At 53.4% G+C, this 27,130-nt stretch overlaps 1 protein-coding gene across 2 annotated transcripts in view; it reads right to left on the bottom strand.

Annotated features, from left to right (window-relative positions):
• Positions 1–27,116, bottom strand: part of INTS3 (integrator complex subunit 3) — a 37,162-nt gene extending 10,046 nt beyond the window's left edge. Inside the window, exons 1-13 of one of the 2 annotated variants that reach the window (XM_004714627.3) lie at positions 26,498–27,116; positions 16,274–16,357; positions 14,495–14,578; positions 9,155–9,268; positions 8,894–8,978; positions 7,598–7,664; positions 5,439–5,583; positions 4,687–4,816; positions 2,803–2,900; positions 1,507–1,698; positions 651–738; positions 223–302; positions 23–114 (exon numbers count right to left, since the gene is read on the bottom strand). In XM_004714627.3, coding sequence (XP_004714684.1) covers positions 23–114; positions 223–302; positions 651–738; positions 1,507–1,698; positions 2,803–2,900; positions 4,687–4,816; positions 5,439–5,583; positions 7,598–7,664; positions 8,894–8,978; positions 9,155–9,268; positions 14,495–14,578; positions 16,274–16,357; positions 26,498–26,641 — 1,403 coding nt within the window. In that variant the 5' untranslated portion in view covers positions 26,642–27,116. Of the gene's footprint in view, positions 1–22; positions 115–222; positions 303–650; positions 739–1,506; positions 1,699–2,802; positions 2,901–4,686; positions 4,817–5,438; positions 5,584–7,597; positions 7,665–8,893; positions 8,979–9,154; positions 9,269–14,494; positions 14,579–16,273; positions 16,358–25,614; positions 25,634–26,497 lie in introns of those variants that run through there. The other variant, XM_045298408.1, reaches the window with a different exon arrangement.
• Positions 27,117–27,130: the final 14 nt, after the last annotated feature.

Below are 27,130 nucleotides of genomic sequence, written 5' to 3'. Positions count from 1 at the left end.
CCCCCCCCCACAAATTTCTTACGCCAAGACCCGCTTCTCCACAATGTGGTTGAGGGAGGAAAAAACCCCCTGCCGCACATGGCCCTCCAACGGCGGGTAGAAGTTGGGGATGATCTGAAAGGGAAGACGGGGACCTGGGGTGAGCACAGACTTGTCCAGGGGGCCCTGCCAGATGGCGGAGGGCGGGGGCAGAGGGAACCCTGGCGTGGCTCTGGCACTCACGCGGCACATGAAGTCCAGGAGCGTGGCCGTGATGGCCGGGTGCGGCTTCATGGAGTGATGCATGACCAGGATGGCCGGCTCTGCGGAAGGTGAGGTTGAGGGGTCCCCCATGTCAGTCACCCCACCCCACAAAACAGGGCACCACTCTATACAGATGGTTCTGAGGAATGCTGTCTCCTTTCCCAAATCCCACCCAACAGACCCAGAAGCAGACACCCCCCAGGCAGTTCTGCTAGCCCCTAATCGTGCTTCATGTCCTAGTGTTCAGCTTGGGGTGGGAGCGGGGAGGAAAAACAGGATGTGGTACAGCTTTCCCTCTGCCTAAGATCTCCCCGCCGCCCTCCCCACCAAGCTCAAGCAAAGGGAGAAGGGGATATGGAACTGCGTGCACAGAAGCCCCTCCATCGGGCCTGCCAGCCAGCACACACCTATGTTCATGATGCTGTCCTTGTCTGGGCTAAAGAACAGCCAGTCGTAGAACAGAGCCAGCTTGGCATTAGAGGCTGCCACGTTTGACTGGAAGACAGGACAAAAGGGGCTCGTTGGTCAACCTGCCTGCCGCCCTTCAGCGGCCCCCCAGGGAGCAGGGGCACCCACAGCTGGGCTGCACACATGCCTGAGAACCCGTGGCCTCCCCAGCCCAGGAGTCAGGGTCAACTTGGGATCGTCATCCACACATGGATCCCTAAGGGGAAGGTCTGGGCTCGGGGGTCTGCAGTCATGGTCAGCCTGGGCCCCTCTGGGCTCTGCAGGCACATTCCTAAGGGAACCCCCTTCACTGTCCTATGGGTCAGCACACTGCGAGGCCCAGGCTACCGGGGGAGGAGGAAGAACCGAGTCGGAAGAGGTCAGGGGCAGCTGGATGGGAGAGTTCCCAGCGGGGCAGAGGGAGAGGCCTGGAGGAACAGCTGCATGAGGGACCCATGTGGGGAGGAGGCACCCTGAGCTGAGGCCAAAGGGCCGGAGCAGCTCAACAACCCAAATGCAGAGTGTGATAATGGGCCACCCCAAGGGAAATGGAAGTGTCTTCTGGGAGTACGAAGTGCTCCAGAAGCCCAGGCTTTAGCGCTGGCAATCTGCTCAATCCAAGCCCAGCTGGGGCACTTTGAGCCCAGTGAACTTCTACAGACCCAGCAGCAGGGGCGGGGGGGCCAAGACGATCAAGAGGACTCCGGATGAAGGGAGGTCTTTGACAGGCTCCTGAGGGTGGGCGGAGAAGCAGCCTGGGAGTGCGGGGACAGCCCCTCACCACCCAGCACCTTCCACCGTGGCCCTGCTCCTCACCGTGCAGGTGGTCAGGAGCCAGCCAATGATGGCCCACCGGGGCAAGATGTCGGAGCTCAGCACTTCATTAGAGGGGTGGACCACCCCACAGATGTAGCGAATGAGGTCGCAACGCAGAGACTGACTGTCTGGAGTGGACAGGTACTGGCGCTGGAACCAGTCTTGGTACCGCTTCTGTTGACCAAAGCGCACCTGCGGGATGGGAGGTAGACGAGAAGCCTGGAAGGAGAGTGGGGACCCGGCGGCGGAGGAGGCACACCAAGCTGGGCGCAAGTGGGTACTTTTCATTAGCTCCAACCGTGGCACAGGGCTCAGGTGAATTTTACTGTATTTGTGAACAGTGACTTCGTGTTTGGGTGAAAGTGTACAGAGCAGGTTGGCTTTCAACCACTCACGGCCTTTGATCTCACGATCACAGCTGCCTCACATGCTCGCAGTGCACCGGGTCCATCAGGGCCCACCATCTACCTGGTTGGTGCAAGGAAGCCCACCTGGACCCGCAGTCGGAGTACAGCCTCCCTGGCTGTCTGCAGTCACTGGTGAACAGCAAGAGGACGTGCCTCAAGGACACCAGCCAGGCCTACCCACCATCAGCGCGGACTGGGCCACCCTCCACTTTCTCCGTCCTTCCCCCAAATGGTAACCAACAGCAACTCGACACAAGGGGGGCCTGTCTCCTTTCCTGTCCCCATGTGTGAGAAGAAACCAAGCAGAACGGACAGAGGTTAAACTTCAACCCCTTCATCTCTAGACCAACACTGTCCAGTCGCACTGACTGCTGTGGAGCTACTGCAACAGGGGCCGAGTTTCATCTGACTGACTCCCCCCTGCTTCATTCACTGGCCCCGTGCGTCCTGGCTTGGGACGCTGTAGGGTGGCCCAAGATGGGGAGGTAGAGGAGCTACCTGCGGAGTCCAGCAAACACAGGCTCCACCTGATTCTCTGGAGAGGGGAACTCGGAACCTGCATTTGTAACATGGCCTCTAAGGAGTTCAGCTAGAATCCAACCAGGTGCAGACGCTAAAAGGCTATGACCCTGAGAGGTTTCGGGGTCCCCGGGCTCCCCAGAGGACACACGGCATCTCTTCTGTTGTCAGCACACTGTGACCGTCTGAGACGGCTGTCCACTGACAGCTCCCGGGATGGAGCTGCGTCTCGCCCTGCCAACCCTGCTGTGTGGCCCGAGGCAGCCAGCAGGCAAGCCCTGCCAGGCGCCTGGCAGCCCAGGCTCCACAGCCGGCTCGTGGGCCCAGAGCCGCAGGCCGTGACCTGACCCCCTGCCCACGGCCAGCTTACCCGGGACGTCATGAAGAGGAGCTTCGTCTCCATGTCTGGGGTGAGGCGGCACGCTAGGAATTTTCGGGATGTTCTCGACTGAAGCAGCTGCAAGATACCTGAGCCCAGTGAGGAGGAGGAGGAGACACATGAGGGCCTGCTACTGCCAGCCAGTGGACTTGCTCAGAGGACCCAGGGAGGCCACTTGGCTACAAGCTGGGGGGTGTAACCAGCATCTATTTGTCCTGCTCCCGGAATTCTGAATCCAGCAAGCGAAATGCCCTTGTTCTGCAAGCCTTCCAGAGCCACCTACTTACGTTTTCCCAGATGGAAAACTGGAAAAGGTGGGGGGGTGGGGGGTATGGGGAACCTGTCCCTGGCCCCGGGAGCCTAAGTGCAGTGTGGTGTGGCCTAAGCAGAGGTTTTCAAGTCAGACAAACTGAAACCCACTAGCTGTGTGGTCTTGGAAAACTTAAAATTTCTCTCTTTGAACCTCAGTCTCCTTTTTCAGTAAAACGTGCAACGCAAGACCCATGTTCCAGAATTGGCCTGGATATTAAAGGAGTTACAATATATGTGCCTGGCGCACAGTAGGCACTGAAACAACTCAGTATGTCGTCAATATAAGGGCTACAGGGGGTGGGGGATGTGTCTTGGTGTGGTTTTCTTTGTTTCTTCTGCCTGGGTTCTTTGAGCTTCCTGGATCTGTGGGTATATTGTTTCATTAAAATTGGAGGCATTTTGGTTATTATTTCCTCAGACGTGCATATATTGTCCCCCTTTCCTTGTCTTCTTAGACAACCAATTACAGATATATCGAACTCCTTGCTGCTGTCTTACAGGATGCTTAATTGCTGTCAATTTTTCCTAAGTCTTTCTTTCCCTCATTTTGAATAATTTCTAGTGTCATTTCTTATAAGTTCCTGATCTACCCCAGTCTAAGAACAAAGTGGATGTCCTGAGACTCTAAAACTCGCTCTTAAAAAAAAAAATCCTTTTATTGGGGGCTCTTACAGCTCTTATAACATTCCATATGCCAATTGTATCAAGCATATTTGTACATATGTTGCCATCATCATTCATTCCCAAAACATTTTCTGCTTGAGCCGTTGGTATAAGCTCTTTTTTCCCCTCCCACCCCCGTGAAACCTGGATCAATTAGATGTTGTAGTGGTTACGTGCTGGGCTGCTAACTGCAAGGTCAGCAGTTCGAAAAGACCAGCAGCTCGGAGGAGGGCAAGCGGAGCTTTCTCGTCCCTTGAAGAGTTACCATCTCGGAAGCTCCCAGGGGCCGTTCTACCCTGTCCTAAGGATCGCTATGAGTCGGCATCAACTCAATGGCCATGAGAGAGGGTAGTACCAGTGCTTTCAGTTTGTGTGTGTAGCATGCATGCACAGGAGAGGTGCCAGGAGGCATGCGTATGTGTGGGAGCAGGCTGCTACCGCAGGAGTGGGCAAGGGACGAGGGAGGGGAGTCTTGAAGGAGAGGCACAGAGAAGCCTTCCCTCCCACAGAGGAGCGTGGCCAAGCAGGCGGGACTGATAGAATTGGCAGACTTCTACTTCCAGGGCTTCCTCTTCCAAGACTAAGTCCAGCCACCCCCACCCCCACCCCCCGACTCAGTCTCACGCACTGACCTCTGACCTCCCTGCTGAACTCCAGGCAACTGGAAACTGGCCACCAACTCACCTTCTGAGCCAAGGAGCTGCTAGGAGGGGAGGGCCCCAAGCCTCTGCGCCCCTTCTTGCTTAGGAGCACTGGGAAGCCAATGCAAGGCTCCACACCGCATGGCCACCTTGGCCCCGCAGCCCGGCTCTGGCCGAGGACTCTGCCCGCCCAACTGAAGCTGGACATACCTACTGGCCTCTTACCTCTTAAGGACAGGTGGCCCTGGCCGTTACTCACCTGTGAACTGTGGACTCAAAGCCTGAGGGTTATGGATAATGTCTTTCCAAAGCAGTTCAAATTCCGGGATCCTAGCAACATTCTGCAGCAGTCTTACGAGGTCCCGGCCAATCATCAAACACTCCATGAACTAGATGGGGGGGGGGGGTGAAGAAAAACATGGCTTGTTTACCTGGTGGAGGGAGGGCAAAGGGACAACGTGTTCTCGGGAGGGAAGGACAGAGGGTCGAAGGGACTGTATGCTTTCTTGGGAACCCAGGGATGGGCTCCATGACGCTCAGGGGAAGAGAGGGCCTGAGGCGGGGAATGAAAGCAAGGGAAAGGGGTTCCTGGGGGCCACTGAAGCCAGCTAGATTCCCACTACCCACTGTGGGTCCGAAAGGAAGGGCCTGGCAGCCCTGATTTCAGACACACTGATCACTGACAACAGGGCCAGTCTGCACCTGGGCTGGGCAATGTCGCCGGGGGCCAGGGAGGCTGACAGACCTTCCAGCATGGCTTGTAGAACTAAGGAGATGTGTTTTCACTAAAATAGCCGCTGAATGGACAGCACAGCTCCGGGTCTATTGGGAGACCTAGGCCTGGGCTACCCATGACCCCCCTTGGCCGTGGCAACTACCCGGGTGGGCAGATGACACGGTCATGAGCACACAAGGGCAGGCCTTCCCCTTCGACCCTCCCTGGCCTTGAGACAGTGAACACCCCCCCAGCTCCCACACGGAGCTCTGTCCCCGTCCCCACGCCTCTCTCACCCGCTCCCGAAGCAGAGACACGCAGAAATCCACCTCCTTCTGCCGCAGGGCCTGCAGCGGGGCGGTCCCATGGTGGTCCACGATGAGGCGGAGGTACGTGTACACGGTCATGGCGATGAGGATGCTGCTCTTCAGCACCCACTCCCTGGCGCGAGGGAGACACGAGCATCTGGCCCTGGTCTCAGCCTCAGTTGCCCCCCTGGCAAGTGGCTGAGACAGGCTCTGTTCTGCCGTGGTCCCTCCCACAGGCCATCACGACCCACCACGGGCCCTCAACCTTCTAAGGGGGGAGGCAGCTGCTTAACAAAGGACGTGCTGAGTGCAAGCCGCCTCCTTTTACCTTTAGGACTCGGCTCCAACAACTGTTTGCCGGTCGGCTCAATGAAGCATTACTGTATACCCAGCACTGTGTGAGAAGTCACCGTGCAGACCCAGTGCAGACGAAGGGGGGTAGGTTTTGTGAGCATCCCTCGTTGGTGTGAGACCCCTGGGGACGGCCAGGATGTCTGTCCGGGGCCAGCCCTCCACGCCACACCCCTTTCCCTGGGCCTCCCTCTAGCCCGACCTGTCACATGCTGAGAAGGAGCTGTGCTTTGGGGCGGCCATGCTGAGGAAAGCACTGCTCCCCCTGTGCGCCACAGTGGACCGTGCAGGTTTGGTTCCCAGCTAGAAAGGCAGGGAGCCAGAGGAGGAAGACAGGGGATTTAATGACCCAACCAGGCAACATCCTGATTCCGGAAACGTGCTCCAGCCACCTAATTAAAAGGCTGTGGCCTTTTCCGCACACAGAATGAAACCACAAGTCAAGGGCAGTGAGAGCCCTCCTGCCCCCCCTGCTGCTGGCTGCCAGAGGCACGGTGGAAGCACAGGGGACCCAAGTCCGCCAGTACCATGCAATTGGGGAGCGGGGGACCGGACAGGGAGGACAGTTCTCTGGGCCTTGTACACTGGCTGCCACAAGAAAGTCAGCTGTGGGGGGACAGGGTCAAAGCAGGATGAAACAAGTCACTCTTAGGAAGGCCGCCAGTCAGGAAGTGGAGGGGTGAGATGGGAGAGGCCCAGAGACCTCAGCTAAGCAGAAGCTAGGGAGAGATTGCTGGGCCCTGGCTCCCGCACAGGGGCATACAGGTGTGCCGCTGATGCTGGGCGAAGTGCCTCCAGTGCCTCCAGCACCAGTGGCGGTGCAGACTCTGCCCTCGACACCAGGTGGCGCTGCACCGCAGGGAGGCACAGCCCTTTACTAGTGTCTGAATGCAGGGAGGAGCCCCAGGCTTACAGAGATTCTAGTCCTGATGTGGACACTGGGTGACAACAGTCTCCTTTCCCAGAAGCAGAAGCGGAAGCCAAGAAAAGTACCAGGAAAACTCAGAGCACTGCAAGGATGGGAAGGCCTCACGCCAACCAAAGTTCGGGTGTGCAGCAGCCCCATAAGATGTACTTCACGGGGAAGGGAAAAGAATCTTCCAGAAAGCCCAATGTGTCCCAATTGTATATACTACCACCGGGGTCTCTCAAGGCCTAGATGCCAACCCTAAACCCTGACCACACCCACACTGTCGAGCTGATTCTGACTCTTGAGCCTCTTGGACAGAGCAGACCAGCCCCAGTGTGTCCAAGGCCATGTTCTCTACAGGAGCACACTGCCACATCTCTCCTGTGTAGCTCTAGGCTCGAACCACTGACCTTGCTGCTAGAAGCCGAGGACTTGTATTTTACCCCTGTGCCATGAGGGAGCTCATTGGTCTCCATCACCTCTTTCCCGCACGCTGCCCTCCTGCTCCCTGCAGCCACCTCAGGGCATGCAGGTCTGATGGAGAGGGTCAGGATGGAGAAAGGGGTACCTGCCAGGCCTGGCTGTTGGCTGGCCCCAAGCTGCTGAGCTCATTCTCTCCCTCCCCCAAAGACAAACATTCCAAGGAGGTCTGGATCAAAAATAAACCCTTATCAGATGAAACTAGCTTTCTCTGGGCTCTGGGACCTTTGCGCAAAGGCTCTCTTTCCCACTCCCGCATGGCATGAATTCCTTCTCTGGCCCCTACTCGGACTTCCCACCCACCCGTCCTGCCCCTCCAACTAGAGGTGTCTGTGGGCTACCTGTCAGTCTTCATACAGCCCCTTCACCCCCATTTTCCACACTCACCCCCCTCAGGGGACTCTACCTCTGCTCCGTCAGGATGTCCAGGACACTCTCTGCCAACCAGATGTTTTTTGCTGTAACATCCCCACCTGGTTTCAAGGGAGGGGGGGGGGGAAGAATATCAGAATGGTTCTGAGCAGTGACCATTTCTTGGAGCATCCTGCTGAAGTGTTGCAGTAGTCAGGCCACCATGGTGACCCTGAGTGCTGGCACAAACTGCCCGGTGCTGTCCAGTTCCCCGGGCGCCCCCAGAGAGTGGGAGGGAAGGGAAGGGATTTCCCCGAAGGCTGGAGGTGCTACTTTCTCTTCCACAGACTGGGGTTGGAATGGGAACCTGTCGGCCCTTGAAAGGGCATGTCTGGGAAGGAACTGAGGACAACCTACCCCCACCCCCACCCACCCCCACTCCCCCCCCACCCGCCGTGAAGGGAAAGATGTGAACTCGGGCCTGAGGGACAGGCAGGTGGCTGGCAACGAGGGCCATGCAGCAACCTGAGATGCCCTGCCAGTGCCGCCACCTTCCAGGGGCAGAGTTAGTACGTAGCAAAGCCAGAGCGGGCCTTGAGACAGTGGACCGGAGGACCAAGCAAGGAGGACCGTGGCGGGAGGGAGAGTAAGAGCTGCCAGCCCAACAGTGCTCTGTCTAGCTGCCCCAGGCCCCAGCTAAACACCCTCCCACCCTGTCCACACAGCAACAGTCAAACACATGGGGGAGGGGGGTAGCCCACAGCTCATGGTGCAGAGCCAGCACCAAGGTAAGAGAGCGGCAGGTGATCGGTGCTGGGGGCGGAGGAGGCAGCACAGGCCAGCCTCTGGGATCTTCAGTGGCTCGGACAGATGTCAACCATGCCAGGATGACAATAAAACCTAAATGTCAGGGTCTGTTCTGTGACACAGACTGGCCCCAATCAGATGTCATAATATTTAGAGAGCAAACGTTGAGAACATGGGGGTGGAGCCAGAGAAGAGGCCTGGGTTGTTGACAGCACAATGAACACTGGAACCAATCATCTGCCTTCACTTCCCCCTCTTCCTAATCCAGTGTGGCCCAGAACCCCAGGTAAGGACTGGTTGAAACAGAGCAACTATCTGGAGTCAGGCCTTGGGTGAGGAGGAAGGAAAGTGAGCGAGACAGGACTTGCTGCTTTGAAAGAACCCTGTGACTTCCAGCTACTTCTTTCTGCAGCCTCTGTGGCCAGATGTCCAAGTCAATGCCAAGGGGGCAGTAGTCAGCCAGGGGCACTCAGGCCCTCTCGGGCACTCACCCAGGCTTGGTCTGGGGCTCGGATGGACTCGGCCTTTGGGGCCGGCAACTCACCTGCGATCTGCTTCATGAAAGTCATGCAAACACCATCAGCTCCCAGCACGCCACTCTTCACCAGTTCCCGCACCAACCACACCAACTGACGGGGGCAGAGAGAGCAGGGGCTGCTCAGCTAGCTCAATGCTGAGACCACTTCAGGTGTGGTGGCAGGGCGAGCAGGCCCTGCGCTCTCCTTCCCTTCCCGCCCCCCTCAGACACAGGACCCCTCCTCTGTATGTCTGGGAGCTGGGTGTTCGCTCTTCTTCCCAGCCTTACCTGAGTCCGACAGGTATCCTGCAACTTCAGGTACTTCTCCATGAGAATCTGGTTGATTTTATTCAGGACAATATTCATGCCATCACGGCTCACCAGAGCCAGGTCCCGGTAGCACTGTGAGAAGTGAGGTTTGAGGGCGAGGCTCCCGACTACCCCCACAGAGGGCCTCTGCTCCGAGCCCCTACAGGGAACCCACAGCAGCGAGGGAGTGCATGGCTGCACTGAGTGGCTTTCCTCCACAGGGAGGGGCTCTCCCACCTCAAGCCTCTGCCTCCCTGTGCCACACAGAGGAGAGAAAAGGGACAGAGCTACCCGCTCACAGAGCAGGAAAGCCTGCTGAGCAGGCTCTTAGTCCTCTCCTGCCCCTCATCGCCCTGTTTGATGCTACAAGCTGAGCAAAACCAGGTGGCAGCCATCTGCTCTTCATCAACCAGGGAAAGGTCACTGCAGAACGGCCCCAGGTGGACAGGCCGCGAGGGGCCCACCGAGGTCTCTAGCTCTGTACTGACCATCCAGACATGGCAAGGGCTGGGTGGACTGGGGTACCACGAGAAGAAGGGGCAGGGAGGGACCCACACACCTTAGGCACAACTAAAGGTAGGGATGAAAGTAAACGTCCTACACTAAATGTCTTTCTCCTTCTCCCTGGGCTGCCCTTTGCTTCCGCCAAGTATTGAGAAGGGCGGTGAGGGAGGCAGGCTGATGCCTTCCGTGGGGCCACTGCCTCGCTGCCCACTGGAGCGGAGCTGCTCTCACCTGTCCCTCTCCTGAGGCCCGACGCCTGAAGGGCTGACTACCTTGGGGACCTCACTAGCTCCCTCACCTGCTGAGCTCTCCGGGGTCAGGCTCTCATCAGAAAAGGCACAAATGAGGCAGGAGGCCTTCCGCCCCAGGCTAGGAACAAGAGTGGAACCGACCGAACTAAGGGCAACAACATTGCTAACTGCCTTGATTACTGTACACTGTTGCATTTGATAGTCTACATGCCAACCCTTTGAGATAGCTACCATTCACCATTTTCAGATGAGCAAAGCAGCGAGAATGGTTAAAGTAATGCAACTCTGGTCTCTAGGAGGTAAGCGGAAGACCCAGGATTCAAACCCAGGCAGTGCAACTCTGCAGTCCATGTGCTTCTTTCTAAAAAGGGCCCGCGTCCCTAACCACCTCTGCATTCGACATAACGCAAAGGAAAGGGGCTGCGATTTGAAGGGCACATTTCTACACCCTTTCATCCTAAGCATTCAGAAGAGAAGGGCCACACCAGGCCAGCTGCTCCTTGGACTTGGGGTGACCAGGGGCACCTAGGAGTTCAGCTCCTGTCACTTCCTCCTGCTTCTATTGTCCTCAAGTCAAACCAAATGACCCAATGAAACACAGCAGAGATCTGATTAGTGTCACATATGTTTCTTACCCAAAAGAGGTGATTACCCTGGCTCCATCTGGGGTGAAGGCTGGGATTTCAAAAATAAGCACAAGGTGACCAGGGAGACACCGGGGGCTCAGCAGCCTACTGTCGGTGTGCTGCTCGGCAGATGTGGTCCGTTCAGCCTGGAAGCCTTGCTCAGAGGGCAGCCAGAGAACAAGCAGAGAGGGAGAGCTAGTCCAGTACTTAACAAGCCCATCTAGCCTCATGCCTGCTCTGGAGGGGTTCTCTGCCATGCTAATAGATGGGCTCAAGGCTGGCTATGATCCAAGTCTCCACCTTACTAGCGTGGGACACCTGGCTTGGTTTCCTTGGGGGTATGGCCAGCTGAGGGACACCACATCTCCACCAAGCCACTCCCCTGGGACCGCTGAGAGGAGAGCCACTGGTGGAGCTGGCTGGAATCTGGAAATCTCTCTCTGAAGCGGTGGAGGCTGAGACCAGAGGCACTAAAGGCTGTGGCATGGAGACCATGGGACAGGGCAAAGGAGTCAGGGCAAGATCAGAGGCAAGGAGACCATGTGACATAGTAGAGGAAGAGCAGTGAGGAAACTATGGGGCTATGAGACAGAGTGACCGACAGGCTTCCCATCCCATGGAAGTGGACGGATGCCGACGGGACCGTGTGGCTGAGAGGCTGAGGACCAGAGAGAGACTTGGCTTCTGACGGAGACAGACCAATGCGTGTATCCTTACTGTTGACCGATCCTGACTTGTGAGAACCTTAATAAACGTCTGTAAGTATGAGTGTGAGCTGAGTTCTGGGTGGCCATGACAACAAAATATCAAGCTCAAGATAAAGCAGACAGCCATGGTGTCCGAACAGGTAAAGAAAGATGTCTGACCTCTGCCTTGTGGTACTAGGGAAGCCAGAGGAGGTCAGATAAGGCCCTTGCACTGTTTACACAGGGGAAAAGAAAATCCATGTTGGGCCAGAAACAGAGATACCATAAGCCAGAGCGGAGCCCTGTCTGTTTAAAGCAGAAATCCCACGAATGCCGAGCAGACCCAGGACGGGCAGTGAGAGCAGTCTCTCAGGAGACAGACACTGCCTGCCCAACGCCATGCTCCCTCCAGGGCCTGTCTCCACCACACTGCTGGTGAACCAGGCAGCTGGCTCCGAGAGCACCTGGTCCTCAGGCTGCCAGCTGTTCCTCCAACCTTTGCCAGCTTGCTGACTGGCTTGGAAGTGCCGGTGGTGGGGACAGGGAAGAGATGCAGAGTCTCAACAGAATGGAAGAATAGGGTGAAGCTTGGGGGTACCCACCACCTGCCCTCCTGGTGGGAGAAGGGAGCTCCAGCCCACAGCCTCGAGCCCCATTTTCTTTCTGGAGTTGCCTGGAAGGCCGGGGCCCTGAGCCTGGACGAAGAGAGACCTGAGCAGTAACTCCAGACCCTTTCCGAGCACCCCTATCTCCGCCGGCCAGCGCCTGCCTAGGTCTCCCGCTCAGCCTCCCCAACATACTAGCACCTCAGTGGGACTGCTCGCAGCTGCTCGGCGGTTCAGACATCCAGACATAAATAAACTCGAGGAATATAAACACTTTTAAGAGCTCCTAAGAGGACAGATGCAAGCCAGGAAGGTCCGAATGGAACAAACCGCAGCGCTGATGCCACAGATGCCGGCGGGCTTCTTCACCGAGTTCTTTTCTCGGTCACAGGGGCAAGCCGCTCTAACGCAAGCCGCTCTAACGCCCCGTCTACGGAGCCCCGTAGAGCTGGCCCCACTCCTGGAAGGCTTCCTGGGGAAGCTCCGTAGAGCTGGCCCCAACTCCTGGAAGGCTTCCTGGGGAACGGCTGAATCCCAAAGCCATCCTAAGGCTTTGTTCCAGAGATAAAGTTAACCCCCAAAGGCCTTTAAAACAGTCCTCTGGCTCTCAGGGGCGGCCTAAAGCAGTGCCGTCAGCACCAGTCTTCACCAGGAGCTCCCACCCAGAACTTCCGCAGGGCGACAGCATTTTACCAGACAACCAGCCTCTACCGGAGATGGATGGAAGCTCTGGGAAGATACGGCCCACAGAGACACGGACTGTGCCTTACTTTGGATGAGGCAGCCCCGAGGGTGCCTCACTGCCCGAAGAACGAGCCCCCATCTCTACCCACTATCTCCTGGGAAACCTGTGGGATGCGATAGAACTCGGATCCTGGGGGATGGCCAACCAGCGAGGCCTGAGGCAAGATGCCTCACCTCCCCAGGTCCCTGGGTTCCCTCAGGACCCACCTTGCTGGGTCTGGAGGGGTGAATTCATGACATAACAAGCACGCACCATGCAGACAGCGCTGCGACCCCTCACAGTCAGGTCAGGGAAAGAGCTAGAAAAACCAAGCACCCCACCCGCTTCACAGAGGTGTACCAGCTAATGGAGGTCCCACCGAAAAACACACACATAAGCTTTCCATTAGGTGAGGCTATTTTGCATAGAAGTAATTATGTGAGATTTTAATTGCATTTATAAAAACCTACGCAAGAGAAACCAGGGCCTCAGCCCAACCGCTGTCCCTCTCGGGGGCTGGACTGCACCAGAGCACTGCTTCCCACCATCAAGTGGGAGACTCATTCATCTTCAGGGTTCCTGATGATAAATTCAGTAGGAAAGTGAAATTTAACTCGACAGTGTTCCCGCCCAGACTGGTGACTACTTGCTCCTTCGCCCCAGGCCCGCCTTCAGCTGGCAACAGAAGGGTCCAACAGATCAGGTTCCCATGCCCATAAATCCTTCCCCGGAGGTTGATCCAAGCAGCTATGCCAGGTCCCCAAAGGCATCTATCCTTGTCCCTGGGAATGATTTTCTTTCGGTTCTCCTTGGGCAGATGACTGAGCGTCTCTGGCTTCCAGTTGCCTCATAGGGAAACCGTGATTGGATTGAGGGAGGGAATAAAGCCAACTGGCCCCTAGGATTTATTGAGAGGGTTAACCGAGGAGAGCCTGTCACACTGCTGGGCTAATTACAGGGTCCCTTCTCTCTACCGCTAGTTCTGGGAGAAGCGATGAGAACCCCCGATATCCGTGCCACACAGTCAACAATGGGGGGTCAGGCATATGCCTTTAAATCAGTGGTTTTCAACCTTCCTAATGCCGTGACCCTTTAATACAGTTCCTCATGTTGTGGTGACCCTGAACCATAGAATTATTTTCATTGCTGCTTCATAACTGTAATTTTGCTATTGCTATGAATCAGAAAACCCCTGTGAAAGGGTCATTTGACCCCCAGGATGAAAGCCGCTGCTTTCAACTGTCACGCCAAGATTCAAAGGACACACAAGGGGTCAATCTGGAGAGGCAGCAGGCAAAAGTTCACTAGTTTATTATAGAAAGAATCCAAAGAGATCAGCCTGACTAATCCCTTACCTTGAGGAAGGAGCCCACTTAACCATAAAGGAGACTGTCCTGCTTATGAAGAAGCCCAGCTTCGCTTTCATGCCTCCCAGTCCTCACTGGCTCTGAGCGAACTCCAGGGTCCTGAGTCGCCGCAGGGGAGCTGCGCCCATAATCTTACATTATGCTGTCTACCCTAACTCTACCTGCTGCAATTTTAAGCTGGCTTCTTATAGGCACCTGCCAGTAATAGCATAACAGGTCACCCTGTCCTGAGTAAGAACTTACGGACCTGCGTTAGAGTTCTCTGCTCTGCTCTGGGTTAAATGCCAACTCCTTTCGCCCTGCCTCATATAGCGACACAGTAAACTCTTTCCACGCAGCTCCCCGCCTTTTGGCTTCATGATCTAGGCCTTTGGTCAGAGAATGGCCAAATTCTCTGAGAGGCAAAACGGGGTTGTAACTCTGTCTGGAGAACAAGGTGATCCAGCTCTGGTCAGACAACTCAGGGCGGTGAGAGTCTGACACCTGTCGGGGTCACTGCAGTGTCTGGAGCATCCCTGGGAAGGGGGCGCAGATGCAGGGCGGGCGGCAGGCTTACCTTCTGGGCTTGGGCAGGTTCAGTGAGGACAAGCGTGAAGAGGCCCAGGCAGACCTCCTCGTGCTGCGGGGGGCCTTTGCATACCTGGACGGGAGGAAGCACAAAGCGGTTCACTCACGGGGAGAAAAGTTCAAGCCCACTTGGGCGTCCTCGTCACGCGGCAAAGGGGAACTCTACATGTGCTGAGCATCTGTTTTAGGAGTGAGGCGGAGGCAAGGAGCAAACAGAGACTTTGAAAACCCCACTCCGCCTGCTTCACCAGTCTGCAGCAGAGTGGTGCAAAGACCTCGCACTCAAGTCAGAGCCCAAGGCCCCTCCCTGCCCCAGCTGTCAGCAGCTGTCAGCTATGCTAGGATCTTGGGTAAATCACGGAACGTCTGAAATGTGTACAACGAAGACTTACGAACAATACAGCCCTGCGTCGCCAGTGTCCACGACAGGTGCTGTGAAGAGGGCCATGGTGTGACCTTGATGCTGTGCAAACACCATATTATGTGTGGGCAGTCCCCGGACACAGATCAGCCCCAGGCCCATCTGTCTTTATGAGGGGTGTCAGACCAGTTAGGAACAGCTTGTCTCTAGTGTCAGTCATGTTTGTCATCGTATATGAGGGGGTTTCAAAAGTGTATGGAGAAATGGAAGGAAAAGATAATGCAGTTTTCCACTAACTTCTTAACACCTCCTATTGTAACAGCATGAGTTTTCTAGTAGTAAAAAACTTTAAAGAAACACATTGATATACTTTGGTACAACTTTAACATAATAATTATGTTAAATAAATTATGTCACAAAATTGCACCTGTTTCTTATTAGGAACCATTTCATGTCCCTTGGATGTTGGATGTAACAGGCTTTACGGGGGCTGGGATCACGGGCAGAATGTGCACGGCACGGCACAGGGCTGTTTTATCATCAGTCCACCCCTGCCACCCACTTGACTCTGACTCGGGGCGACCTCCGACGGGGTTTCCAGGGCTTAGCACAGCTTCACAGGAACAGACTGCCTCACTCCTGCAGCGCAGCTGCTGGGTTTGAACCACTCACCTTACGCTTAGCAGGCCAATGCTTGTATTCATACTAAGCAAGCAATATTTACTGAAGATTCACCATGTGCCTGGGCTTACTCTAAGTCAGCTGTTCTCAACCTTCCTAATGCCGTGGCCCTTCCATACATACAGTTCCTCATGCTGTGGTGACCCCAACCATAAAGTTATTTTCATTGCTACTTCATAACTGTAATTTTGCTACTGTTATGAATCATCATGTAAATATCTGATATGCAGGATGTAATTTCATTGTCATAAATTGAAGATAATTAAACATAAAGCATAGGGATTAATCACCAAACAGTATGTAATTATATACTGTGAAATATTTATGTTTTCCGATGGTCTTAGGTGACCCCTGTGAAGGGTCATCTGACCTATAAAAGGGTCGTGACCCACAGGTTGAGAACCACTACTCTAAGTCCTTCACATGTACCAACTATTCAAAATCCATCCACATACAGCTCAGGAAATAGAAATGATTAAATATGTGAGAATGATTTGCTCTCCCGCCCAAAAACAGCACAATAGAACTGTAAGTTATTTTTAAGGGTGCTATTCTTATGCAGAGATGCCCAAGGCTCCAGGAGCTGGACTACCCCAAATAGAGACAGAGCCTGGCTGGAGAGCCCAGGATCCTGGTTCCAGTCCTCTTGTTCTTCCCATCTTGTTCCTCTGGCTCCGGCTCTCCCAGGGGAGGCGGAACAAGAGGTGGGGAGAGCAGTATACTCACGTAGGCATTGAGGGCGTCGTTGGCTTCTCTCTCCGAGACACCTGTAGTCATCGATGTCACAGTGCTCATACACCTCTCCAGCCTCTGTGAAGGGTGAGAAAAGGGTATGTCACACCACCAGCTAGGAAAGACTCCTGGCCCACAGAGAGTGGGGAGAAAAAAAAAAATTTAACCTGATTATGCCTCTAGATGCAACTACCAATTTATTGATAAAGTCGCTATGGGGATGGATCTAAGATATCGGCAAAACTGAGAGTGTAGAAACCAGGACAGACAACCTGATTTTTTAACACAAAAATCACAGGAGAAAAAGGAGGGGGAGTTGGAATCCACATATTTAAAGAGACTTACATGGCAGTGCTTATCTATGACTGAACCCCTCATGGGATCTGGTCCCTTGATTGGGAGGCTTTAAAGCAGTGGTTCTCAACCTTCCTAATGCCACGACCCTTTCATACAATTCCTCGTGTTGTGGTGACCCCCCAACCATAAAATTATATTTGTTGCTACTTCATCACTGTAATTTTGCTACTGTTAGGAATCAGGCGACTGCTGTGAAAAGGTCGTTCAACCCCCAAAGGGGTCACGACCCATAGGTTGAGAACCCCTGCTTTAGAGTCATGGTTTCATGGGACGTACCAGTTAATTGACCTAGTAACATGTGTAATGCTTCTGTTCTACGTCCTAGTGCCTGCGGTTTTGGAAGTTGCAAGTGGCCATCCGAGGCACCAATGGAGCGAGAGAGGGAGGAGGGGAGTCAGGAAGAGGAGGAGGAGCTGGACGAATGTGTGACTTCCTGCCTCCAGGAGCCACTCACTGCCTCCTGCGCCATGAGACCAACCGACAGGGCAGTGGCCCTGCTACCGCCAGTGAGCATTTCTATCAAAGATTCCACAGACGAATCCTGATCAAAAGGGAGGAAAGTGCAGACTAGAACCAAATCCTCGTGGACTCGATAGTTTTCTGGAGCCAGGGAGGGCGGATGCCCCTGAAACAAGAGCACTGGGAAAACCCTTAATCTTTCCACCAGAACCGGCCTGAGATCATCTAAAGCCACACAAGCGTTGGGCCTAAGTAGACAACAAGGGCTGCTTCGCATTGTGCTCTTTTACGGTGGCCTCAGTAAGATCAACTTGAGATGAGTAGGGACGCTGAGTGGATGTGAACAGAGAGGGAGGGCGGCCGCACAGCTGCACGACAGACCCAGTGCGCAGGCTACACACGGAGACTGCCCAGGTGCTCACAGGGAACTCAAGCAGTAGTGTTGCAGGGCCCAATGCCCACACGCCCAGGCGTCCTCCAAATCAAACTGGCCTAAATGTCTCTGCTGTCCGTCCATCCGCCCGTCAGTGGATGGCCGCAGACAAGTTCGCTCAGTAAGTCACTTAAGGTAGTCTTGTTAGGGGCTACGAAAAAAAGTTCAAGCAAAACAGCGGTTTCTGAGAGGCTCTCGGAGGGGCCAGTTAAATTCAAGGCAGGTCAGCTCAAAAGGTTATGGTGACTGTTTTTGTATTTGTCTCGATAGGTTTTCTCAGAGGACCACGGGGCCTTCTTAAGCAGCAGCTAGGCGGAGTGAAACTGCCCTGATGAGGAAGAGGGCGGCGAAGCTGTGCGGAGCCTTTGCTCCTTCCTGACGACGCGCCAGCACAGGCTTGGAAGGTAACAAGAGTGTGAGCGACCCTTACCCCATCCACCCTACAGCCCTTCCCTGCCCCTTCACACCCTTTTCCCCCAAACCCAAAGAAGACGGGCCGGTGTCCTTGGCATGGGGGCTGAAGAGCACAGACTTCTTTAGGGAAGGCACAGCCCCTCAGGTCCACACAGACCCAGGCGGAGGGCATGAGAAGCCATCGTTGCACATTTTTGCTTATCCTCCGATGTTTTACGGTATATATTCTCAACAACAATAAACAGGATTTAGAAGGGAAAAAACACCAGACTGAATTATAGCCCGCTGAATAAATTAAGAATTCACGAGTCCATACTGGTGGATCTACAGATATGATACAGAAGAGAAAGCTCCTCCTTAGCAGATCAATGAATATCATCAATGAATGCAAACCCAGTAGGTGAAAGTTTCATAGGAAAGAGGATATTGACATACATGGGGGTACAAAAAAACCCCGCCAAAAAGCAACTACCCCCCACCCAAGCTATGTATTTAATTTAATTTTTACAAAACCTTATCACCATCAAAGTACTCTCCATTACACTTAATGCATTTGTCAAATATGCGATTCCATTTTTGGAAACATTTTTCAAACTCATCTGTTTGGATGGCTGACAGCACCTCCCTTGTTTTTTTCTTCCCTCTTCTACCTCTTCAAATCACTGTCCTTTTACGTTCCTCTTCATTCGAGGAAACAAAAAGAAGTCACATGGAGTGAGGTCAGGTGAGTAAGGTGCATGCTGTTTTCTGGCAAAAACTGGAGCACTGAGCTAGCTACGTGTGCAGGTACATTGTTGTGGTGGCAAAACCAGGCCCATCTGCCACAAATCAGGCTTTTTTGGTCGCACACTGTTTCGCACAGTTATGCAATCTTTCCATAACCTTTCATAATCCTTTCATAACCTCTAAATAGAAAGCTTGATTAACAGTCTGACCTGGTGGAATGAACTACAAGTCAACATCTGAGTCCCTTCGAGAAGTTGACAAATGTCCAGAATAAAGTTTGTCATCAATCGACATTTCACCTTTTTGGGAATGAGAAAATTACTCATACACTTCAGTTTTGCCCATAGTGCGGTGTTCAACAGTCTCTGCTGCATCTTTCCCAAACAGGAAACAAAATTTCATAGCTGCACACTGTTCTCTTAAATCAGCCATTGGAGTGAAACTGCTTTTACAAAAAAATTCATTGTGACCAAAGAGAACCTTCCCAGGCAAGGCCACTGGGTGCACTAACTCAGAGTTGCTTGATGCTCGACTAGCGGGAAAAATATGTACTATGAAAGCTCTGCTTCGCCCAGTGCAATTCCAGTTTACCCACTCATACATTTAAGATACTTATTTATTACAAAGGGAAAATAACTATAGGAAAACCTGCAGGCACCACCTCCATCATGATCAATGACAATGTCACCAATAATGGGGTGAGATGGCACCATATCTGTTAGGTAGTTAGCATAGGGGCTGGGGCGTCCATTGCGCATGCTCAGAGGTTTGAGCTTCTGGCTTTGAAGGGGTGGTACACCTAGGTGGGCGTTACACCTGGACCATCTAAGCCAGGTGAATTTGATTCAGCCAGTAGGGTTGACCAGTATTGTCGACCACGCCTCCCAACAGGGCCCCGGAAATGCCAGCGGTTTTTCTTTCCCAGCGGCTACTACACAACGTAGCAGAGCGGGGCTGCGGTCAGGAGCAGCCAGGACACAGTGCCGCAACTGTGCCACAGAGTCTGGCTTGTGTTCCATTTAGAACCTATAGAACCTGAAACTGCTTCTATTCCTTATAAACTCACTTGAATCACAAACCAGGCTTCGGATTCTCTCGCAGAGCCAAGGACAGAGGTATGTCTCTCCTCAGAGAGCTCTAACATACCCTTCCAATATGATGCCCTGAGAAAGACACAACAGCCTTCTCATTCAAAAAATGCATAACCTTAATCGATTATAAAGACACTTCAGGGAACTTGAACTGAGGGATAATCTAAAAAATAACAGGCCTGTAAAAAACGTTTGTCCTGACTCCTATGGACACTCTGTATGAACCAAACACGGCCTGGCCTGCCCCTTCCTCCTAACCACCGCTGTTTTAGTCCACTTAGAAGGGAAGATGGCGAGACGTCATCTCAGGCACCTTGGACATGCTGTCACGAGGGACCAGCGTCTGGAGAAGGACTTCATGCTTACAGAGTCAGGGAAAGAGGAAGGCCGTCAACAAGATGAACTGACACCGTGGCTGCCACAAAGGGCTCAAGCAAGGGTTGTGAAAGACAAAATCAGACTGAGAGTCCAGAGAGCTTGACAATCGACGCAGGGTGTGAGCCTGGACTGCAGTCCTGCTGGACATGACTGAGGCATCTGACAAAATCGGAATAACCCCAAACCCACCGACTTAAGAGTCAATTCTGACTCAGAGCAAGCCCATGTCCGGTTTCCAAGACTGTCTGTCTTTACGGGCGCCAACAGCCTCATCTTATTCAGAGCGCCTGGTGGGTATGAACTGGGATAATATAAAGCTGATATATTCAGGATCTATGAGGATTCTTGCATTGTGATTTTCTAAATGTTTGATATTATTTTGAAATATAAAGTTGTAAAAAAAAGAAGCACCTCAGTAGGTGAATATGTGGACCTTTTTTGATTAATAATTTGAACAAATCTATTATAAAAACAATTTATGGGATAATAATCAAAAGACATTTAACACCAAGCATTTGGTGCTATTAAGGAATTATTCATAATTTGAGGTACAATAATGGTATTGTAGTCTATCTTTCACAGGCATGTATAGGAAATATTTACAGAATGGTTTAAGTCTATCTTTCACAGGCATGTATAGGAAATATTTACAGAAATGGCTTGTGTGGGAGGGCCTTGGGCAGGAGACAAAACAAGACTGTTGTGTATTGAAGAGCGGTGAAGCAAGGTAACATTAACATGGGGGTTATACTAGCGCCCCCCCCCCCAAAGTAAACAATCAAGAACCACTGAGGTCTCCAGTCACAGCAGGATGGAGATGTGGCATGAAGCCCATTCAAGGGCCATTTCAGCTTCAAAGACCATCCCTGACATGGCTCTACACTATGTCTTAGTCACTGGGTCCTTGTTCCTAAGAAGCAGCTGATACTAAATACTGCACACAGCACACGTTAACTCTACACGTGAGCTACCGAGTCCTTTAAAACTCCATCCAGACCAGGGGTTGGCAAACTGCGGTTCGCGAGCCATATGCAGTTCTCGGTATGCACGCGTGGCTCTGAAGTAAAAGTGCACAATTTTAAAGGATATTGCTCAGATCATGTGTGATTTCATTCTCCAAAACATAGTTATGGCTCTCAAGTTATTTTTAAATTGGTGTGAGGGGCAGGATGGGCTCTTGTCTCAAATGTTTGCCGTTCCTGATCTGCAGGACTGCCTAAAAAAACGGTCGCAGGGCAGTCACTCCCTGCGGGTGAATACACAGGCAGAGGCAGGCGGGACAAAGGGCGGGCATTTCTGGGGTTTACCAGAGGTCAGCCTCAAACATCTCCTTCCCGGTCAGAAGCATCTACTGCAGCTGAGCGCGGGGCTGAGGACTGAGATGAGGGGGTGCAGGGAGGCGAGAAACCTCGGGAGAAGGGACAAGCACACGTCCCACTACCCTGAGGCTGCCTAAGACCACAGGACGGCAGAGGGTAGGGTGGGCCGCCACAAACCTTCAGCAGGATATAAGGGGAAATTCATGTGAAGATATTACAGCTTCATCACTGAACATCGAGTCTGACTGCCCCCCAAATTAGGTCAGAGCAACGTGCTGTGCCTTCATCAGCAGCACCCGTGTACTTGTGAAAAGACTGAGATCACATGAAAACTGAACTGTGGCTCTCCCAACCCACCTCTCCCCCAGGCTCCGAGGCCCACCATGACCTCACTTGGCTCCCGGATGATACTGGGTGAGAGGAAAAAGCCCAGGCCGGATTTTCACGCTTTAAATCTTACCCCTCCTCCTCCCGGGATATTGACCGATACCGAGGTTGAGCGACTCTGGCTGCTAGGTCCACACTCTTCTTGCTGGGAGCTCTGGGGAGGCTCCCTCACCCTAAGTGATAAACCCGTTTCAGAGTGGAGGCCAACGGTGCACAGACACTAGCCCAACACCCTGGCATTTTTGCTCCTGCTTCCCACCCAAAGGTCCTGCTGAATCAAGGAGAGGGCCCGCAGATGTCTAACAGCAGCTAGCTGCTGAGCAAACCTTGTAATGGGAAGTTCAGTCCACAAGGACCTCTCTACCATATGCTAGACTTAGGCTAATATTGGGTGAGTGACGTGGCCTCTCTATTAGGGCCCCTTTTGCTCCTGGCTTCTGACCCTTGCAGACTTCCAAAAACAAAACTTCCCTCCTTGAGGAGGTGGCTAAGTAAGTCCTGAAAAGCTCCCTCCCCCACTTTGCCGTCTAAGAGGAGTGAGGGGAACAGGTAGGGGAGAGGGGAGGAGGTCCGACTGATGAGCCCTATACTCAGGTTCTCTGCAAAGCTAGATACACAGCCCTGCATGCGGGCCAAATCTAACACGATGGCCTGGGGCTAAAACAGGGCTTCTCAAGGCTCCTCCCTGATAAGTCTGAGCTCTGCTCAGAGGCCTGAGTCAATTCGATGGGTCACTGCCCAGTCCAGAAAAGCAGGGAGGCCCAGCTAAGGACAGAGAAAGGGGGAAGAGTCCAGAATTTGGAATGGGTGGATAGAAGGAAGCAACGAGCAAAGACATGTGAGGGCCAGTCCAGTCCAGGCAACACAAGTACAGAGGGCGATACTCTTCCAAACCGAAAGGGGAGAACTAATTACAAATCATGGAAGTCCATGTCGCCTCAAAGAGGGGCACAGGAAGCCGCGGCTTTACAATCAAGTAGCCGGAATAGCCCCCTTCCTTCAGTCTCCAGAGATCCTTCGTAAGGACTGAATCATATGTACAGTCGCCACCACTGCTGGCAGGAATGCTCTGTTCAGTGGAAGCCCTCCACAGCAGGACCTGAGAGCCGAGTAAATATTTACTAACTCTAGGTGCTCCTGGGCTAATTTTTCTAACGCTGACGCCTACCTGACCATGTTACCATGACAGCAGCAGTAGATGGCGTGGGGGTGGGGCTGTGGGAGGAAGGCCATCTGGTTGGCCAGTATGTATCTGATGCTGGAGACTAATTAAAAGGATCTTTCTCTCCCCTCTCGGTTTCCCCACTCCCACAAACAAGTGAATATCCAGTCTGATAAGTCTATCTTAAACACTGCTCCCTTATGAGAAGTCAGTGGTCTCCTAGGACTAAATACCAGCCTGTCCAGAAAAGATAGGATTCGATCAAGACAATTTCCAAGGACCTGCATTAGGGATTAGTGAAGTCACTGAACACGGCGGCGGGGGGCCAAGAGGTCTACTACGAAATGTTTCACTCGGCGTGAAAGGAAGACTGATAGGATATGAACCACCCCTTGTGGAAAACCTATTTAAAGACCACACCCACTGCCATCGAGCCGATTCTGACTCATAGTGACCCTGTAGGACCGAGGAGAAGTGGCCCATAGGGTTCCCAAGGCCGTAAATCTTCATGACAACAGACCGTCACATCTTCCTCCCAAGGAGCGGGCACTGGGTTCAAGCAACTGACCTTTCGGTTAGCAATCAAGTGCTTAACCACTGTACTACCAGGGCCATACCTATAGCCAGTATCACACCAACCAGCCCCAAATAACCCGTAAAGCCAAACCCACTCCACCGAGTCAGTACTGAGTCTCATCAGATACAATCCGGAGACCGTCTACGGCCTCACAAGTTCTGACTTCTCTGGGCCACAGCTCCCGCCTTCACCCGAAAGTGAACCAGTCTCTCAGCCAAATAAGGAGCCACAAAGGCTCACAAGAGCAGGAACTCCATGTTCAAGCGCTTCCATTCTCCAGCACTATATTTGACTCATTCCCTCCCCAAATCAGGATGGGGGCAGGCAGTAAGGCTCATGCCTTCGAAGAGAGGGACGGCCAAGGAGAAAAAAGGACACAACACAGGCTTCCTGGGGTAGAAGCCGCAGTTCCTGCCCGTGATGCTCCTCACCAGTGCTCCAAGCTCCCAGCCTCAAAAGGGCCTTTCTGAATTGCCTTCGCTTCCCGTTATGATCTGTTGCTGTTGTGACCCGTGGCTGACTCATGCAGCTGCTCATGAAAAGGCTGGCGGTTCGAGTGCACTTAGAAGGGGCCTTGGAAGCCTGACGGAGCTACGTCCCCAAGCACCAGCCACTGGATACCTATGGAGCACTGTCCTACCCTGACACCCAAGGGCTGCTGGGAGTTAGAAGTGACTTGACAATTGGTTTGGGGTGTGTGTGTATTAACGTAGTCTTTAAAGAATGAGCTCCAGAAGGCACACCTTGGGTCTCCCCATCCCTATCTGATTGTGCACGTGGCATGTTGAGTGGTCCGGAGACTAGCCCTGCGCTGCTGGGCAACGGGCAGATCTGTGATGGGACAAACCAAGCAAGGAGCTGCGGCTGGTCAGCCGGCACCAGGGTCTGCTGACTTCTATGTGCAGAGGTCTGCAGGGACACCCAGAGGAAGCAGCCAGCCATGCTTGCCCTTCTAGAGGCTTCCAGATCTAGTGGGGATAACAACCGCACGCGGGGGGGTGGGGGGTAAGCAGGGCTTCCTGGAAAACTCGGAGGCAGAGGACAAAGGGCAAAGATGGAAGGGAGATGGGTTGAGACATACTAGGAAGATCTACATCCTGAAAAAGATGAAGAAAAAAAGTTCCTCTCCCTGAAAACAGTTGAAAGTTCACATTCAGACAGTTAAAAAAAAAAAATCAAGAAAATAGCTGTTTCCTTTCTTTGGTGGCCCCTCCTATCCTATCCCTTTGTTTACTAACACATCACAGTTCAGAAGACCAGGGAGCGTCTGCCCTGATGGGACACAGCAGAGCAGAGGCAGCGGGACCCCCTTAGGGGTCAGGGTGGGGAAGAAACAGATTTGCATGCATCCATCAGGGTTTTTTTCCCACCACGCCAACTGTCAACGATTGACTTTCTAGAATCCTAGAATGCTACACCCCACAGGCTCACTGAGGCCCTATTGGGTAGGTAGAACTCCTATGGGTTTCTGATACTTCACCTCTTTACAGGAGTAGAAAGCATGGTGGTTTCAAACCGCTGCCCCTGCGTTTGGCAGCCCAATGGACACCGAATCAACTGAAGGGCAATGAGTTTGGTTTTCAAGCCCGCTGCCCTGGAGACAAGTGCGGCCCATGGGGCAGGACCAGTGAACACTCTAATGATGGCAGGGGTCACATCTTAAAAGCCGGTGTTCAAGTTGTCAGGCGATTCTGAAGTCATTTCCGCCTGTTTTGGCAATGCCTGGCGTTTGTTCTTAATTATATCTATCTTAGCTGACAGAAGACAACAGCAAGAACCAAATTCATCGAACTGCCCACAGACGTATGTGGAGAACGCAGGGTGGGAAGGCAGTCTGTGAACAGACAGTTGCTGATCAATTGTCCAGTCCTCCCCAAAGCCCGTTGTGTACAAATGGTCCACCATCATGTATCTGACTCCACGTTTCTCACATCTCAAATAGGAATTTCACCTATTTGCCCACCCTTCAACACGTGATAACAGGCAGGGACAAAGTGAGAGGTGAGTGTCAGGGCCTATTTTACTCACTTACTCATTCGTCCTATTCCTAGGGAACCAAGAGTTGTAGGTATCTGGGCAGTCCCATGCTGGTCTGGGTCTCATGCTCCTAAGACTGTTTATGTAGGCTAGAAAAGGAACACAAGATCAAGTCCTGAATGTCAGGACAGGGACAAGAGGCACAAGTGACGGCGTGACAGGGCAGGGTCAATGACCAGGTCCTCCAAAGTCCCCGTTCAAGCCCCATCGCAGCTGCCTCATCCTACCCTTCCTCGGCACCTGAGGTCTCCTTCTTGGGTCTGAGCCATCTGGTTCTGAAGCAGAGTCCTCTAGCTCCCACCCATCCCTCCAACACACTACAGTGGTTGGTGCTGCCAAACTAAATACTGTTCACTTTCAAGGGAGTCTCCACTCATTCGAAATGCCCACTGGACACCCCTGGCAATCACTGATACCACACCACCCATCCTGCACCTAGGACCAAGGTCTGGGGCAAGCTCCCACCAGACAGACCCCAGCCTCGAACAGACACGGCCTTCTACCCCATCCCAGCCACGCATTCTTCAATCAGTACACGACCTAAGTCTCAAACAGTCTTGACATTAAGAATAGCTGTGGTCTTATGCGGATAGGGACGTCAAAAATAAATTTGGTCAATCAAGATGCTGTGTCCCTTCCTCACCAACTCCCCCAACCCATTTTAGTACTGGTGGCTGCTGTTACTATGGCAACTTGTCCAGGAAGTTGGCCCACATTTCTTCCTTCAGGGGCAGGAAGTCTGCAGCAGTGTTTGCGTCGCCTTAGGAAAAACATAAGGGCCTCCTCCTGCCCACCCATCCACCCACCCCGCCCAGGATCCGCTCCAGTATCCCTCCTCAACCCAAGTCCTTAACTCCCTTCCCCACCCCCACACCTACCTCCTCTAACTCATCCTTGGCATCCAAACTGGTGGAAAGTAGCAGCCTCCCCCCTCCTGGGGCTCCTGCTCCCGAGCCTCCTCCACCTCCCGCTGCTCCCGAAGCAGCTGGTACAGCTGCCCCTTTCCCCTTCGGTAACTCCATGGCTGCAGCCGGGAGACCGGGAAAGGTCAGGGAGGGGGTAACGGGAAGGAAGTGCTGGGAAGAGGGCAACTGGGAATAGGAACTGCCAGAGGCAGGGGACTCGAGTAACAGGTGGGGGATGGGAGGCAAAGGGCCCCTGTCCACCCTGCCACTCCTCCCTCTCCAAAAGGCCGCTTCTTGCTGGGAGTCAAGAGGCACGGCCCTGTAGACCCTGTCTCTGGAGGGGCCGTGTTCTTGCTCCTAAATATTGGGGGATTAGGGTCTTTTGCCCCCCCGGGGAGGCGTAGCAGAGGCTTGCAGAATTGGAAGCAGAGCCCTTCCTGGATTCTGATCCTGGGAGGAGGAGGGAAAACCTTACGTTTCGGCCTCCCGAGAGAGGGGGGTGGGGTGGGGCAAAGATGAGTCCTGCCCCGTAAGTCGAGGGAGGAAAGCCTCCTGGCGGGTGCCTCGAGGGCTGGGGAGCGGGGCTCCCTGCGAGCCGACCCCCAG

The sequence above is a fragment of the Echinops telfairi genome, unplaced genomic scaffold, assembly GCF_000313985.2.
Source record: "Echinops telfairi isolate 266 unplaced genomic scaffold, ASM31398v2 ScPeMD7_7425;HRSCAF=8463, whole genome shotgun sequence".
Taxonomy (NCBI): domain Eukaryota; kingdom Metazoa; phylum Chordata; class Mammalia; order Afrosoricida; family Tenrecidae; genus Echinops; species Echinops telfairi.
Note: the sequence above shows the minus strand (reverse complement) of the source record. Positions and strands in the feature narration are given on the sequence as shown.